This window comes from Neomonachus schauinslandi, chromosome 8 (genome assembly GCF_002201575.2).
Source record: "Neomonachus schauinslandi chromosome 8, ASM220157v2, whole genome shotgun sequence".
NCBI classification, from domain to species: domain Eukaryota; kingdom Metazoa; phylum Chordata; class Mammalia; order Carnivora; family Phocidae; genus Neomonachus; species Neomonachus schauinslandi.
The window spans coordinates 52,253,856-52,268,473 of NC_058410.1; the positions used below are offsets into that span (position 1 = coordinate 52,253,856).

Sequence of the window (14,618 nt, forward strand, 5' to 3'; positions counted from 1 at the left end):
ATCACCAAGTCGGGAAAAGCAAGCAGTCAGCAAACATCCTTCTATCTGCCCCAGGAACAAGGCAGAACCCTGGCCCATCTCTCCACTGACAGCACAGAGGTAGATCCCGACAAGCCCCTTTCTCCCATCTCTATAAAGAAAGGGAAGACTGTGAGAAGCACAGGTGGCACCTGGGGGAAGACTTTACTTGAGAAAACGTTATTTATGAGATGCTGAATATTGAGCATTATGAACCCTGGAAAAAGAAGCATTTAATGGAAGCTTAAAGTTTACAAGAATTCCCAGTAGTAATTCAGGTGATTTTCACCCCATTTATTCATGCTCCATATAAGCTCTGTGGCCAAAGAGACCTTGCAGAAAGCCATTTATAAATGCAACTGCTTGAAGAGAGAGTCACTCAGGCTCTGTCCCTGTGCCCCAGAGGAGCAGCCTCAGGGCTGGATATCACTGCTTTCTAGGGAAAAGAATGTGTGTAAGGAGTGTACCAGCCTCTGCATGGAAAACCCCTTCACAGCTGTTGTCAATTTTCCTTTACTGTTGTCAACACTAAAAAGATCCGGACAGCCATTCTCAATGAATGACAGTTCAGACTTCAGGCTTTTTTAAGGTAAGAATAAAGATCCCTGCAAATGCAGAATTCTTGAGACGGGCATATTGTAACCACAGACTAAGACTACAGCCCCAAGTGCAAGTAACAGAGTATATTCTCCATGCAATACTTACAGATTCATACTTATCATACGTTACATTGCATAACACAGAAATATCTACAACAAGAAAAAAACATGATACAAATAGCCTACATTGCCTGTATTTGGTTAGAATTAGTCCTATTCCCCAGCATGAGTACGTAACAGAATCAGAGCATTCAGATATCAGTTCAACAAGTATCAAAAAGTTGCTCCTTTTGGAAAGCAGCCTAAACATAAACTCCATAACATAAATGGCCTCCAACACTAGATCCTGACGTTCCCACACTAGTACACCACTGTTTCTTTATAATTCTGTACCATCACGTATCTCTTACTAGGGCCACTTCACAGACAGAATGTTAGGTTTCGGGTTTAAAATTACATCTACTATGCGCTTTTGAAACTATGATTCTATCCTCATCTGACAGATGAGAAGCCTACTATTGTGAGAGACTCACTGGCGATGTGCAGAAGCAGGGAGAGAACTGTACCTCCGCTCTCCAGCTGGGCCTTTTCTGGTTGATGTCTTCCAATCTTTATCGCAAAGCAGTTTAAAACTAAATACAGGGCTGCTCCCTAATGGGTCTCCAAATGCCAAAAAGATGAAGATGAATGAAAGAGCTTGTGAACTTAGGCATCTTTTGACCTCAAAACAACAGTGAGACTGAGGCTGCCCACCCTCTGAGGAGACACGTATCAGACACAGGAGGGCTTGCTGGGAGCTTGGCCTTGCAACCACACCAGCTCACAACATCTCTGCTGCCAACTTGCAAGTATGTGCACCAGGCTGTAGGAGAGAAGACAGTGCCCTTCACACCCCAGTAGCTGGCACTCATAAAAAGGTATGGTTATTTTTTTTTCTTTTCCAGATAGGTCAAAGGATTTTACACATGGTCTAAGATGAATGACGTGTGTGAAACACCCAGCCCTCCAGAGGAGCACCTCTCCACAGCTCTCTAGCAAGACTGTCAACTGGACAGAGATGCTCCATTAACTCCACAACCAGAGGGCTCTAATTTAGGGTCACATGACCTTCTGTTAGGCCAGGAAGGGAGTCTGGAGAATACCATGACTACTAGTGAAAAAAAAAAAAAAAGCCAAACCAAAAATGTCTTGGGAAGCTGGGGTGCTTAATTTGGGAGAAGGGAGGTCTGAGGTGGTGACCTCAGGCCGGTTTTGCAAATTTGGGAGAGTCACAAGTTTAAAAGTAAAGAATATACTTCAGGACATTTGTGCTCCTGGCTGGTTAGAGGAGTAATTCATTCCAAAGCAATATGGAAATCCTAAACTCAGACACCAGACTCCCTCAAAGCCCCTGTCGTCTTTAGGATGTTTCTTCTCTTGCTCTGATCACACTGAGCTGGTTTACTTACCTTCAGGAAATTTTGGTGACTTTTCATTCTTAAATGAAGAAATATCTTCTCAAAACAATCTCCCCAAAATGTTCTGAGAACATTAGGGCATAATAATAAAATGCATTATCCCAAAAGTAGTTCTTTATCATCCAAATAATAATTCATTAAATATGCCTTAAAATGTATTTACATCTCCCTCAAAATTTTTTTTTTTTTAAAGATTTTATTTATTTATTTGACAGAGAGTGAGATAGCGAGAGCAGGAACACAAGCAGGGTGAGTGGGAGAGCGAGAAGCAGGCTTCCTGCCGAGCAGGGAGCCCAATGTGCGACTCGATCCCAGGACCCTGGGATCATGACCTGAGCCGAAGGCAGATGCTTAACGACTGAGCCACCCAGGCGCCCCCTCCCTCAAAATATTTTTATATAATCTTTCAGAAGTATACATACACAAGAAAGGTCTGCTATTGAACTACATTGAAAAAGTAGGTAAGAATTGATAGTGTGTTTCCTTCTGAACTACCTCTTCTCAATGAATTAGAAAGTAGCCTCCTTACAACTACACCAAAATTAAAACTTACTTGGGTCATTAGAAGCCACAATCACATTCCACTTCTTAAAGGAAGACAAACTATTTATTCTTCTAAAAGCCAAATATCTATATTTCTCAAGGCCAGTCTTCACCAGTCTGAGTTCTGGTATGGGACTGAACTGGCTGGCATGCAAGCATGTCACTCTATTTAGCTTCCATTACAGTCTTTTTACCATCTCAAGGGCTATTAAATGACTGAAAACAGATGTCTGAGTTCCATTAGGGGCCTGCTTATGCCTGGGAAAGCTGAGAAGCTTTAGCATCACAACACTCTTGACATTCCCCTTTCTACAACTACCCCGTGAACTGCACTGAGCTCACCATAGGAGACCCTTGTAATTCCTTCCCAGGGGCAGAGGGTTAAACAAGGCTCAGGTTTTAATGGCTTTGAATCCTATTTCCCCTTTACACCATTTAAAGAAGGGTGTAAGAGGCTTGCCGAGATGTTTTTAAAAGAGGAGCTGGGGCACAGAACAGAGTCTTTGAACATGGGTAGGGTCTGGGGGTACGAACCTGTCAGAATACCCAGTGCTCACCTTACTTCTTAAGGAGAGTTTCAGGGCAAGCCTGTGTATTATCTGCTCCACTGGCTCCAGTTCAGAGCGCTTCCTATTTTTTTCTACCTAGAGAAAATTAGGGAAAACTATCACAGTTCAAGACATTCAAGAAATACGGATTCTGGGTCCAGCTGTGTGACCTCTGGCAAACTACTTAACCTCTCTGGGCTCCCTGCTTACTCATCTGTCAGTCAGTTATGTTTACCTAATTACACTATACATATTTCAGCCCACTGCAGTTTTACAAAGCACTTTCACATACTTCAGTGCATTTGATTCTTACAATAACCCCAAGAAGTGACAAGGGGGTGATTATTCTCATTTTATAAAACTGGAAATTGAGGCTCAGAGGCTAAGTGACACACTCCTGATAGCAGCCAGAAAGTAGCAGAAGTGGAACTGAACCCTTGATTTCTGATTCTAATAAGGTATTTTTCTTATCACATCATGTGTGATCTTTCTGGTTCCAACAGTATTAAAATGCCACAATTTAGAAAATCTCTGCTCCCATTCCCAACCCATGTCACTGTTTGGAACCTGACCTCACTTAGACTTCGGGGAACAAAAAGCACATGAGCAACTGCTCTCTCTCTCTCTCACATAAAAACTGTTTTCAATTTAATTCTTTTGCTCTTTTAAATGCATAAAAGCTGAACACTAACCAATAAAGACAATTAGTACTATGGTGAAGAATCTAACAGACCTTGCTTTTGGTGGAAATAGTCATGCATGAAGGAGTCCAGAATATATATTCTACAGTTAAATTAGAAGTACCTGCAAATTGTTACTTTACTGGAAAAAGATGAAGAAACCACAACATCGAAGATCGACAATGGTAATGGTGGACTTGAGAGGCTAAGAAGGTCCTCTGGTTGGGTCCTTAACCTTGAAGTTTGTGTGACCTAAGGTCCCCCTCCCTCCCCTTCCATTCTATCCTCATCCATCCATCAAGTAGGGAGACCTGTGTCATAGGTAAGCGAGGGTGATTGGATACAAAGAAGAATGAAATCTCTGAATGTGTGTATGTTCTTTTTACTCGCAGTAAAATTCCTGAGCTGTCAGCAAATTGTGGGGAGGGGCACCTGATGGCCCTGTTTGACGTGGAGATGAAATGGCTGGGAGCCACGTTACTGTGTACCACTGCTCCGTGGTTCTCAATTTCTCAATGTGGAGTAAAGTTCAAAGTAAATAAAAGTCAGCCTCCCCCCCCATCATCCCCACTTTGTTATTAAATGCCATAGCATTGGGCACTGACCTGCTTTGCCCACTTCCCCTTTCCTCAGTGATCCTTCAGCCTGGCACCCAGCTCTGAGATGAGGCCTGCTTAGCACCAGTGAAGTTCCCCACGTTCAAACCAACAACATTCTGTGTGGAGATGAGGGAATCAAAATTAAAATCCAACCCATCAGCATCCATGAGTTCGCTACGGATAATGGACTCCATGTCACATTCCAAGCTCCCATTGAACATGTCCAGGTCCAAGTCGCTGGGGAACTTCTCATGGCCCATGACGGGAAGGTTTGCACTAGTTGAGTACAAGGAGGAGCCTGAGAGAGAGTCCGAGAGGGTTTGCATAGACTGGCTGACAGGAGACTGTTGCTGGTGTTTAACTGACCCAAGGCTGCTGGAGTCGCTCAAGCCCATGTTGCTGACAGAATTCGACAAGGCACGGCTGCCACCGAGAGCGCCCTGGGTTTGGTGCTGGTGGTGGAGCAAGTTCTGATTGACCAAACTCCCCTGGTTAGGCTGGGCGGCAAAGGACATCATTGGGTCATTTCGAAGCATCACGTTCCGGCGGGAGTTCTGGGCAGACACAGCAGTGCTGGCCTGAGACATCAAGGGGTCTGACTGGGTCATCATGACATCGCTGTGGCTGAGTGAGTCTGAAGTGAGCAGGTCCTGGAGTGTCTGGTTGCCATAGTGTGACATGGAAGAGAAGGTAGCTGGCTTGTTCTCTTGGATGGTCTGCATGGGAGACTGGCGCAGGGAATTCAGAGACGAGGGTCCAAACACTGTGCTGTTAAAGGAGCCAGTTGGAGAACCCAGGCCGGAGCCCTTGGTAGTATATGGGAAGCTAGAGCTCCGCTGCATGAGCCCTCCAGTGGGCGATGGCTGGGATGATGGGAGGGTGATGTTATCCAGCAGGTCATCCATGAGGTTGTCAGACAGGCCATCATTCAGATTCATGGTGCCCGCCATGTCGGTCAACCGTGGTAGCTCCACGGTGCATGGCTTACTTACAGAGGGTGAGAGGCTAGCGGAGCTGCTGTAGAGCATGGGGGAGAGTGGTGCATCATCATCCTGGACGTCATCCAACTCTGTGCTCGCCAAGATGGGTGACAGGCGGCCGCTGACGGTGCTGGCATTGGAATTGGTGCGTGAGCGGAAGTCCGTCCACGCATCCAGCTCATCACTGCTGCGTGACGTGGGGCTGCCAGGCCACTTGGTGAGCTGGGAGGGACTGTCATCTGCTGACTCAGGGGCTGTCTGCAGGGCTGCCTTCTTCTTGGCTGCACGGCCACGGCTCTTGGTATACTTGTTGCTGTTGTCCATGGACACAGCCCGCCGCCGGGGTGCCTTCCCGCTCTTTCCCCCATCAGGGTTGATGATCCACCAAGAGCTCTTGCCGGTCCCCTCATTCTGGACCCGCATGAACCGGCTGTGCAGTGATAGGTTGTGCCGGATAGAGTTCTGCAGAGAGAAAGGAAAATGCAGAATATGAGACAAAATGGTCCAAAATTTAGGCACCCAGAAGAGGTAGTTAATCAGACTCATTTTGGGGCTGGGGGACTCCTTAACTTTGGAGGTTTAAAAAATAAAAAAAAAGACAAACATTTGTATGATATGCCCCCCACCCAAGTTGGAATTCAATGACAACACTGTAAATGGCCAAGTTTGGTATTTAGGAGGTGGGAGATGGTTTCATATCCAGGAGATGCTGGACATGTGTAAAGCTCAATGATGTTGTTTTCCCCAAACTCCTAAATTTTGTTGTCCCTTCTATAATTCTATTTCCTATACTGAAGTTCACACTTATAATTTATTACCACAGCACTCTCTCCCTGCACTTTGCAACAAACCTCCCTGGCTCTCTAAGGGTAATTAATCACTTGGGGGGGCCATTTTGTTCTCTTATGGTTCCCTCCTCCACTAATTTAAGGCAGCATCTACCTTTTCTTAACCACGTCTATAAAAACTCAGAACTGGTGTGAACTGTTACTGATCCCTTCTATGACTCCACCTCTTCTTGCCATAATTTCACACCTGTCCAACAGGCATGAGAAAAAAATGGTAGAGTAGGATTTGCTGAGTTGACAGAAATAGGCAAGTCTTCCATTCAGAACAATTCCAAATAATTTATATAGATACCCCCCTCAAGGCAATGATCTGAGCATACAAACTTCCTTCCAAAGAGTACAGCATGGAAAGGAGGGGAAAAAGTAACTTTACAGTGGAGACACAAACACTATCTCAGGTGATCAAGGTCAATATCAGTAAGGCTAAGTCATGTTGATAATATGCATTCTTGATGTGATGAAAATGGCACCCTCTTTTGTAGTCTTCCTTCTAAAACCCATCACACCAGTCTAATTATGAGAAAAACATCAGACAAATTCCAATTAAGGGACATTTTAAAAAATGCCTGCCTGTTCAGTGTTCCTCGAAACTGTCAGACCCATGAGGAACCTAAGGAAGAATGATGATTAAATGTAATGTGTATCCTGGATGGGATGCTGGAACAGAAAAAGGACATTAGGTAAAAATGAAGGAAATCTGAATAAAATATGGACTTCAGTTAATAATAATGTATCAGTATTGGTTCACTAGTTGTGACAAATGAACCAAACCTTAGATTAAGGTAAGATGTTAACAACAGGGGAAAATTGATGTTGGGTATATGAGAACTCTCTGTACTAGTTTTACAACTTTTCTGTATATCTAAAACTACTCTATATTATTTTTTTTTTTTAATTTTTTTTATTTATTTATTCATGAAAGTCAGAGAGAGAGAGAGAGAGGCAGAGGCAGAGGGAGAGGGAGAGAAGCAGGCTCCCCGCCCAGCAGGGAGCCCGACGCGGGACTCGATCCCAGGACCCCGGGATCATGACCCGAGCCGAAGGCAGACGCCTAACCATCTGAGCCACCCAGGCACCCCTAAAACTACTCTATATTAAAGGGTAAAAAAAAAAAAAAAGAAATAGGGCAAAATATCTTCAAAATCCTAACAATTGCAGCCATCTTGCAAGATCCTCCTCTTGGCTTGGTAGATAAGCCTGGTTGGCTGGGATGACCCAGATCCAGTCCTATCTCTGCCACTGATCAACCATGTGACCTTGAACAAATCATTTAATCTGTAGGCAACAACTTTACTTCTCTATCTTCATTATAGCCATAATAACATCCAAAACATCCCTCCCTGACAGGGATGATGTAAGAATGATATATGATAATATACTTCAGGAACCGGTCATGCTACCAAGTCAGGGTGTTTTCATTGCTATTACAGAACACACAGTACACATGGTGGAGAGAGCTCATCACCTGATGTGGCCTCATTCTAATCCGTAAAATGCCTCATGTGCAGTAAAAGAGAGGAGCTGATGGTATTCTCCACATCTGCAACAGCACCTACAGGCCAGATGAGTTTTTATTTGCAAGTTAAAGACAAAAGGTATTTCCTGATGCTGTATATATTTTTTTTTTTTTTTTTTTTTTTTTAAATTTTTTTTTTTTTTTTTTGAGAGAGAGAAAGTGAGAGAGAGCAAGCACATGAGAGGGGGGAGGGTCAGAGGGAGAAGCAGACTCCCTGCCGAGCAGGGAGCCCGATGCGGGACTCGATCCCGGGACTCCAGGATCATGACCTGAGCCGAAGGCAGTCGCTTAACCAACTGAGCCACCCAGGCGCCCGATGCTGTATATTAAATACAATCCTAAAAGTTACCATAGTTTTTAAAAAACTGGCAATCACTAACTGTATTTATGTAGAAGATGCAAATACATGTGTTCCCCCAGAATGTTTTTAGAACACAGAGAATCAGCAGGATTTTACCATAAGCAAATAAACCGTGTTTCCCATATTTATGTTCCCATGCAAGGAGGACCTACAGCTCAGGTTGGGCAATGAACATTTGCAACCATGGGTCATATGTTGGCATTTCTATGATGGCCATAAAGACACATTTGAGAGAAAAAAACGGAATATGCTATGCTGAGTATCTGATGAGACAAATGTTGCCCAGGAGACTATATACTCTGATTCCCTTTTACTCTTATGGTTTTTGAAAGAAAAATGGCATCTCTACTAGTGGTTCAGAAATCACATTTCTTTAAAAAGCAAAATACTTTATAAATCAGATATGAAGCATGCTCTTGAAATTCACTCTGCAGGGCTCAAAAAGCAGGTAAGTGCAAGGTGGTTCTACTATCTGAGTACTCAGATGACTAGATCTATTAAATAAAAAACTTAAACTTCTTGGTGAAAAAACAGGAAGGTTCTGAAGCTCTGTGGGAGCAATGTGCAACCCTGGCCAGCCCACTTAGCTCTAGATTTTGGAAAGAGTTCATATCAACATCTAGGATTAACAATGACCAATCTTATGTACTGGGTTACCCCCGCACCCCCTTACAAAGCACTTAGGAGGGGCGCTTGGGTGGCTTAGTCGGTTAAGCATCTGCCTTCAGCTCAGGTCATGATCTCAGGGTCCTGGGATTGAGTCCCCATTTGGGTTCCCTGCTCAGCAGAGTCTGCTTCTTCCTCTCCCTCTGCCCCCACCCCCTGCTCGTGCGTGCACATGCATGCACGTGTGTGCTCTCAAATAAAATTAAAAAAAAATAAAAATTAAAAGCACTTAGGGAACAATACATATTTTTTAAAAGATATTTATTTTAGAGAGAGAGAGAAAAAATATATAAGCGGGGGAGGGGGAGAGGGAGAGAGAATCTCAAGCAGACTCCCCACTGAGCGCTGAGCCCAACGAAGGGCTCAATCCCAGGACCATGAAATCATGACCTGAGCCAAAATCAACAGTTGGACGCTTAACCAACTGCGCCATCCAGGTGCCCAACAATATATATATTTTTTAAATGTATTTTTACATTTAAACTCTAAACCTGAACCAAACAGGAGGGAAAAAAAAAAAAGCAACACTGTAAAAAAACTCCAAAATGCCCTATGTGAATTTTCTAATGGTCATCTATTACTACAACTCTAAACCTCAATGTATGTGTATAATTTAGTAAAATTTACAAGCTACAATTGGTTAAAATTTGGAGACAGAAATTAAGCTTCTGGAAGGGCATGTGGTAAAGGGGCTGGCATACCCACATCTAGGATCAGAACTGAAGGGTGTCAGGGCCCAGGTCCCTGATCTCAAGGGTTAAGAAATGACAGCCGGCCTGTTAGAGCACTGCCAGTTACTGGGCCATAACTTTTAGATTCATGGTCTCTAATCCTCATAATAAACCTGCAAAGTTGGTAACAGTACCCTCGTCATATATATGAAGGCTCAGGCTGAGAGATATTAAATAACTTAACACAAGGTCACACAGCTAAGTGTCTATATAACCCAGAGTGAAATTTGTTTTCCAGAACCCAATCCAATGCTTTTACTGTAACTTTTCACAGCTTTGTCACCAAATTATTTAGAAGTCATTGTTTGAGCTATTTGTGCCAACTTAAAGAAACATTTAAGAAAGAAGGATATAAAAGGCACAACCTTATTCTGCTCAGAGAAAAAGCTTCCCTCCTGGGGAGCTTGGGTGGCTCAGTCAATTAAGGGACAAGACTCTTGATCTTGGCTCAGGTCATGATCTCAGGGTTGTGAGATGGAGCCCCGTGTCTGGGCTCTGCGCTGGGCATGGAGCCTGCTTAGGATTCTCTCTCCCTCTCCCTCTGCTCCCCAGGCCCCTGCTCTCTTTCTCTCTTTAAAAAAAAAAAAAAAAAAAAAAATTCCTTTCCAAAAAAGAAGAAAAAAAGCACAACATTACTGTAATTTTGTTTATGAAATAGGGATAATAATTTGATGGGTCTTTTCTAAATTAAATTTTTTTAAGGAAGGTCTTTCAGAAGAACCGATCTGAAAGTGAAGGCTCACACAGCCCATGTTTGTACTTGTTTACTAGGTGGTCATAATAGCATTCACTCTAGGGAGAGCGCAGTGGTCACCATACAAACCAACGTTAACTGCCCTTAGATTCTGAAATAAAACCTGACTTCTTAAATCGGTGATTAGCTTCAGTTTCCAATCTTTGCTCAACTCCTGTTTTAGAGGTTATTAGTAGCAGGATGCATGCCCTAAGGCATATTACCTACACAACACTCTGACAGGTTCTTCCAGTTACATTACTAAGACAACACAAAAGCTGCCACCAGCATTGTGACAGTCCCCTATCTCAGCAGCCCTTATCCATACTGGCTGGTCAGCTTTCCATTTACAAAATCCATGATCTGAAGATGGGCCACTGACAGAAGGCCAATGAATAGGGCCCCTCTGTCCATTTCCAGTTCAAATGTCCCCTCACCCTAACAAGGTCAGATGCCAGGAATGTATTCTGGTTTTCCTCACAGGTCATGACTCTAATCACTAGTTTCTCTACCTAAATTTTGGAAGCAGGAAAAGGTAAATAAATAAATGCCAAATAAAATGTCAGAACTGCAATGTTTCCCCACACCTTCCCTGATAATGAAAGTTAATGGTGATATGATTTCTATAAGGTTTCAAATAGCCATTCCCTCATGCAGTCCCAGGAAGGAGAAGTGGGATTTATAAAAACAGACAAGCCAACTGTAAAATCTTCTTAATGACCTATCATTTAAGTTCTCTAAAGACCTCTGCATTAGGGTCTGTAAATTAGTTTCCAACGTACTATGTGTACTTTAAACTATAAAACCACTACTAAAAATAGTCTATGGTTTTCGACTAATTCATATATCATACCAATCTATATTTCTAAGATTTTACATAAGTTTGGGGATTGGGAGCTGAAGTAAAGCAGGAATGGTTTGACAGGACTAGAGTGATTTTTCTAATAGACATTTTGAAATACCTTGTGAGGCAAGCCATTATTAATTGGCTGAAGTACTAGAGATACATTTTCATTAATGCTGAGGTGATAAGGTAAATATTAACAACCAGGACTTGAGCACAGGCCATTCTGTCATCACATTTACTTATTAAAGGAGCCAAGAAGCTACTACAATCTCAACCCAAAATCATGTGAAGAGTTCTGGTTATTTAAGTCCACTCCTAAGAAATCCAGATACTGATGAATTATAGGAAAGCAAACATCTTCTAGGAAGCAAACTTTAGTGTCAGGGACAAATATGCCAGTTTTTCTCCAACCTGGCCCAAAGATTTAGAAAATCCTTAAAGCACCTCTAACAGAACATGTCTGAAGAGAGAGCAGAAATAAGAACACTCTTCATCCCACTTTATGTCAATGCTCTTTTACAAAATGATTTACACCGAAGCAAGCCCTGTACCAGACAGAAATGCTTCTACATGTAGTTAAATAGTAATAGAACTGGCAAACCTGTGTTCTATGTGATTGCAGCTGCATTTAGTGGCCTAATCCTTCAAGGAGGTATGTGCAGGAGGTGTGTGAAGGAGGGAGCACCAGGGACTCACATTTCACAGTCACGATCACTGGGGGGCCACAGCCTAGAGATTTCTTTACCTGGCCCTCCTTGAAGAAATTAGCATAAAGATGACTGTACTTATCAGAATCTGTTAATTACTTTTCTTGCTATCCTGCAAGACAATCTTCTACTGTAAGATACATTTATTGCTAATATTAAAGTGCACACGGTCACTACATATGTGCCAATGGGTTGTGAAGACAGATGAACCCAAAACAGATGAGATGAGGTGACAGAGAGAAACTGCCTGAAATGAACAAGTATTCTCCACTGATAGTTTACAGAGTGGATAATTCACACGTGCAATTTAAGGTGGCGAGTAGTTGGGGGGGTGGGGTGGGTCGGGAAGCGTGATGCTGAAGGAAGACTACAAGCTTTGATGTCAGTCAGGTCCGGGCTGGAATCCCAGCTCTGAAATCTGTCCAGTGACCTTGGGCAACTGAATTAACCTCGCATGCCCCTTTCATAAAATGAGGATAAAATTACCCTCCCTGCCTAACTCTAGGATCCTCGGGAAGGTTAAATGAAATTACGCATGCAAAGTACCCACTGGAATGCCAAGCACAAAGAGGCTCTCTACTGTCAGATCCCACATACGGAAGCAGTGACATCACAAACGTTCACTTACTGTTTTCCGAGCATCGTATAATTTAAGCCAAAAGGTGAGAGGGCGGCTCCTTCCAGGAAAAGATTTCACACTCTTAAAAGTATTTCAAAGGTGCCGGGTCAGTCGGGAGTGACTGGTAATTTCCTAACTGTTGCTATCCTATGTCCACTCCAGCCCCCTCCAACCCATGTTTACCTTGTGGGGACTGTCCACTAACCCAGACGCCAGCTGCATGTGCTTCCCCTGGAGCACAGAGAGGGTTTTGTCTGGAAGCAACATGTGGTATCAATTTATCTTTCTCAGCAACGGCAACAAGGAATCCACTGACTTTAAAAATAAAAAGGGAGTTGTATAATTTAACTCTTAAAGGCCCCTGCACACCCTCCTTTTTATGAGGACAACCCATCCCTCTCCCTCTTTTTTTGTGCAGTCTCCAAAGCAGCAAAAGGTGAGAGGCTGTCATGGCTGTCAACTCCTAAGCCACACCCACTGCCTCCCACCAGGCAGATTGTAGGCATCCACCTGGTCCTTCTAAGGGATTTCAGTGGGGACAATCTGCAAAGGATTGCCTTTAGACACAGTACTCATCTACCTTGTACACAGGATCAGCATTTCAAGTAGGTCTCACTGCTCTGACTTGTGGGCAATGACAATTCAGAATGAGGCTGCCAAATGCCTGAATTCTAATATATGCCTCTCCTTAGCAGGAGATGATAAAGGTCACGTGAAAAGCCCAATGGAAAACACAAATCACGAGGAGACCCAGGGGGCTGTATGCCACTGCAGAGTAACACGAAGATACAGCTTCAGGAGAAGGCCTAGGAAGCTGCCTTTGATTTATAATGACAAGCTCTTTCAAAGGCAGTTCTCTAGACAAGGCCCTGACTTCTCAAGTATTAATTCCTCCCCCTGGCTGCCCATTAGAATGGCCTGGGGGAGGCTTTATGTACTCCTGCCCCACTCCTAGAGACCCTGATTCAACTGGTGTGGGTAAGGGCTGGGTAGAGGTACATTTTTAAAGCTCCCCAGATTATTCTAATGTGCAATTAGAGCTGAGAATCACTGGAATTTCCCCCTTACCTTTCCACTGACTGAGATGCTAAGTCCAACCTAATAATCCCTAGTCTTCCCGGATCTGGTAGCACAGCACAGTCGATGTCTAAATCCAAGTTCCCCCCATTTAGAAAGTAAGGGTGAGAGCCGGGGCTACAGATTCAAGCTGGGATTATATATGCAGAGTAAAACAGAGCAAGTGTTCAGGCCACTGGGATCCAGATATATTTTTTCTTAAAAAAAAAAAAAGGGCGCCTGGGTGGCTCAGTTGTTAAGCGTCTGCCTTCAGCTCAGGTCACGATCCCAGGGTCCTGGGATCGAGCCCCACGTCGGGCTCCCTGCTCGGCGGGGAGCCTGCTCCTCCCTCTCCCACTCCCCCTGCTTGTGTTCCCTCTCTCGCTGTGTCTCTCTCTGTCAAGTAAATAAATAAAATCTTAAAAAAAAAAAAAAGGCAAGGGAGAGGGTGAAGGGTCCTGGACCTTGCGACAGTCATCTCATTCTGTCCCATGCTACTTCTCCACCCGGCACAGATAGGCATGGACAGAAAAGAGGTCATGTGGACATGTGCAAAACTAAGAACTGATATAGGCTGAAGAAAGGATGAGTTGGGACAGTAACTGATCCCTATAATTTTCAGGAGCCTCCCTGAAGTAGCATGCAATCTCATACAATCCCTTTCACAGCAAATTTCACAGCAATCCCTTTGCCCTTCAAGCAAAATGCCAAAAAGACAAATTGGGTAAAAATTATTCCTGAAAAAGCCATACCCCAATCGTGAGGTACTTATTAGCTCCCACTGTTAAGAATACAGCAAAGTATTACTTAATGAACTTCCCTGAGGACATATTCAGCCTCAAAAATAACAATCACATACTGTTTCTCATTCCTTCTCATTCCTCAACTGTGCAAAACACTACAGCATTACACTCAGTGCAAAGATCCTTGGGTGGACGCTGCTGGAAGCCAAGCAGTGCCACCATCTGAGGGAGAAGTGTGAGGCTGGTCCTCCCTATTAGATACCGGGAGAGTCGAGGTTTTAGCTGGCTTATCTTCTTCTACTAGATTTTGTCTCCTTTGGGGCTAACTTGTCGTTCAAAAGCAAGAACAGAAAGTTGATAGCATAAA

At 43.6% G+C, this 14,618-nt stretch overlaps 1 protein-coding gene across 1 annotated transcript in view; it reads right to left on the minus strand.

Moving 5' to 3' along the window:
* FOXO3 (forkhead box O3) overlaps nucleotides 1–14,618 on the minus strand; it is a 127,301-nt gene that overhangs the window by 13,531 nt on the left and 99,152 nt on the right. Inside the window, exon 3 of the mRNA XM_021693687.2 lies at nucleotides 4,451–5,886. Coding sequence (XP_021549362.1) covers nucleotides 4,486–5,886 — 1,401 coding nt within the window. The 3' untranslated portion in view covers nucleotides 4,451–4,485. The remainder of the gene's footprint in view (nucleotides 1–4,450; nucleotides 5,887–14,618) is intronic.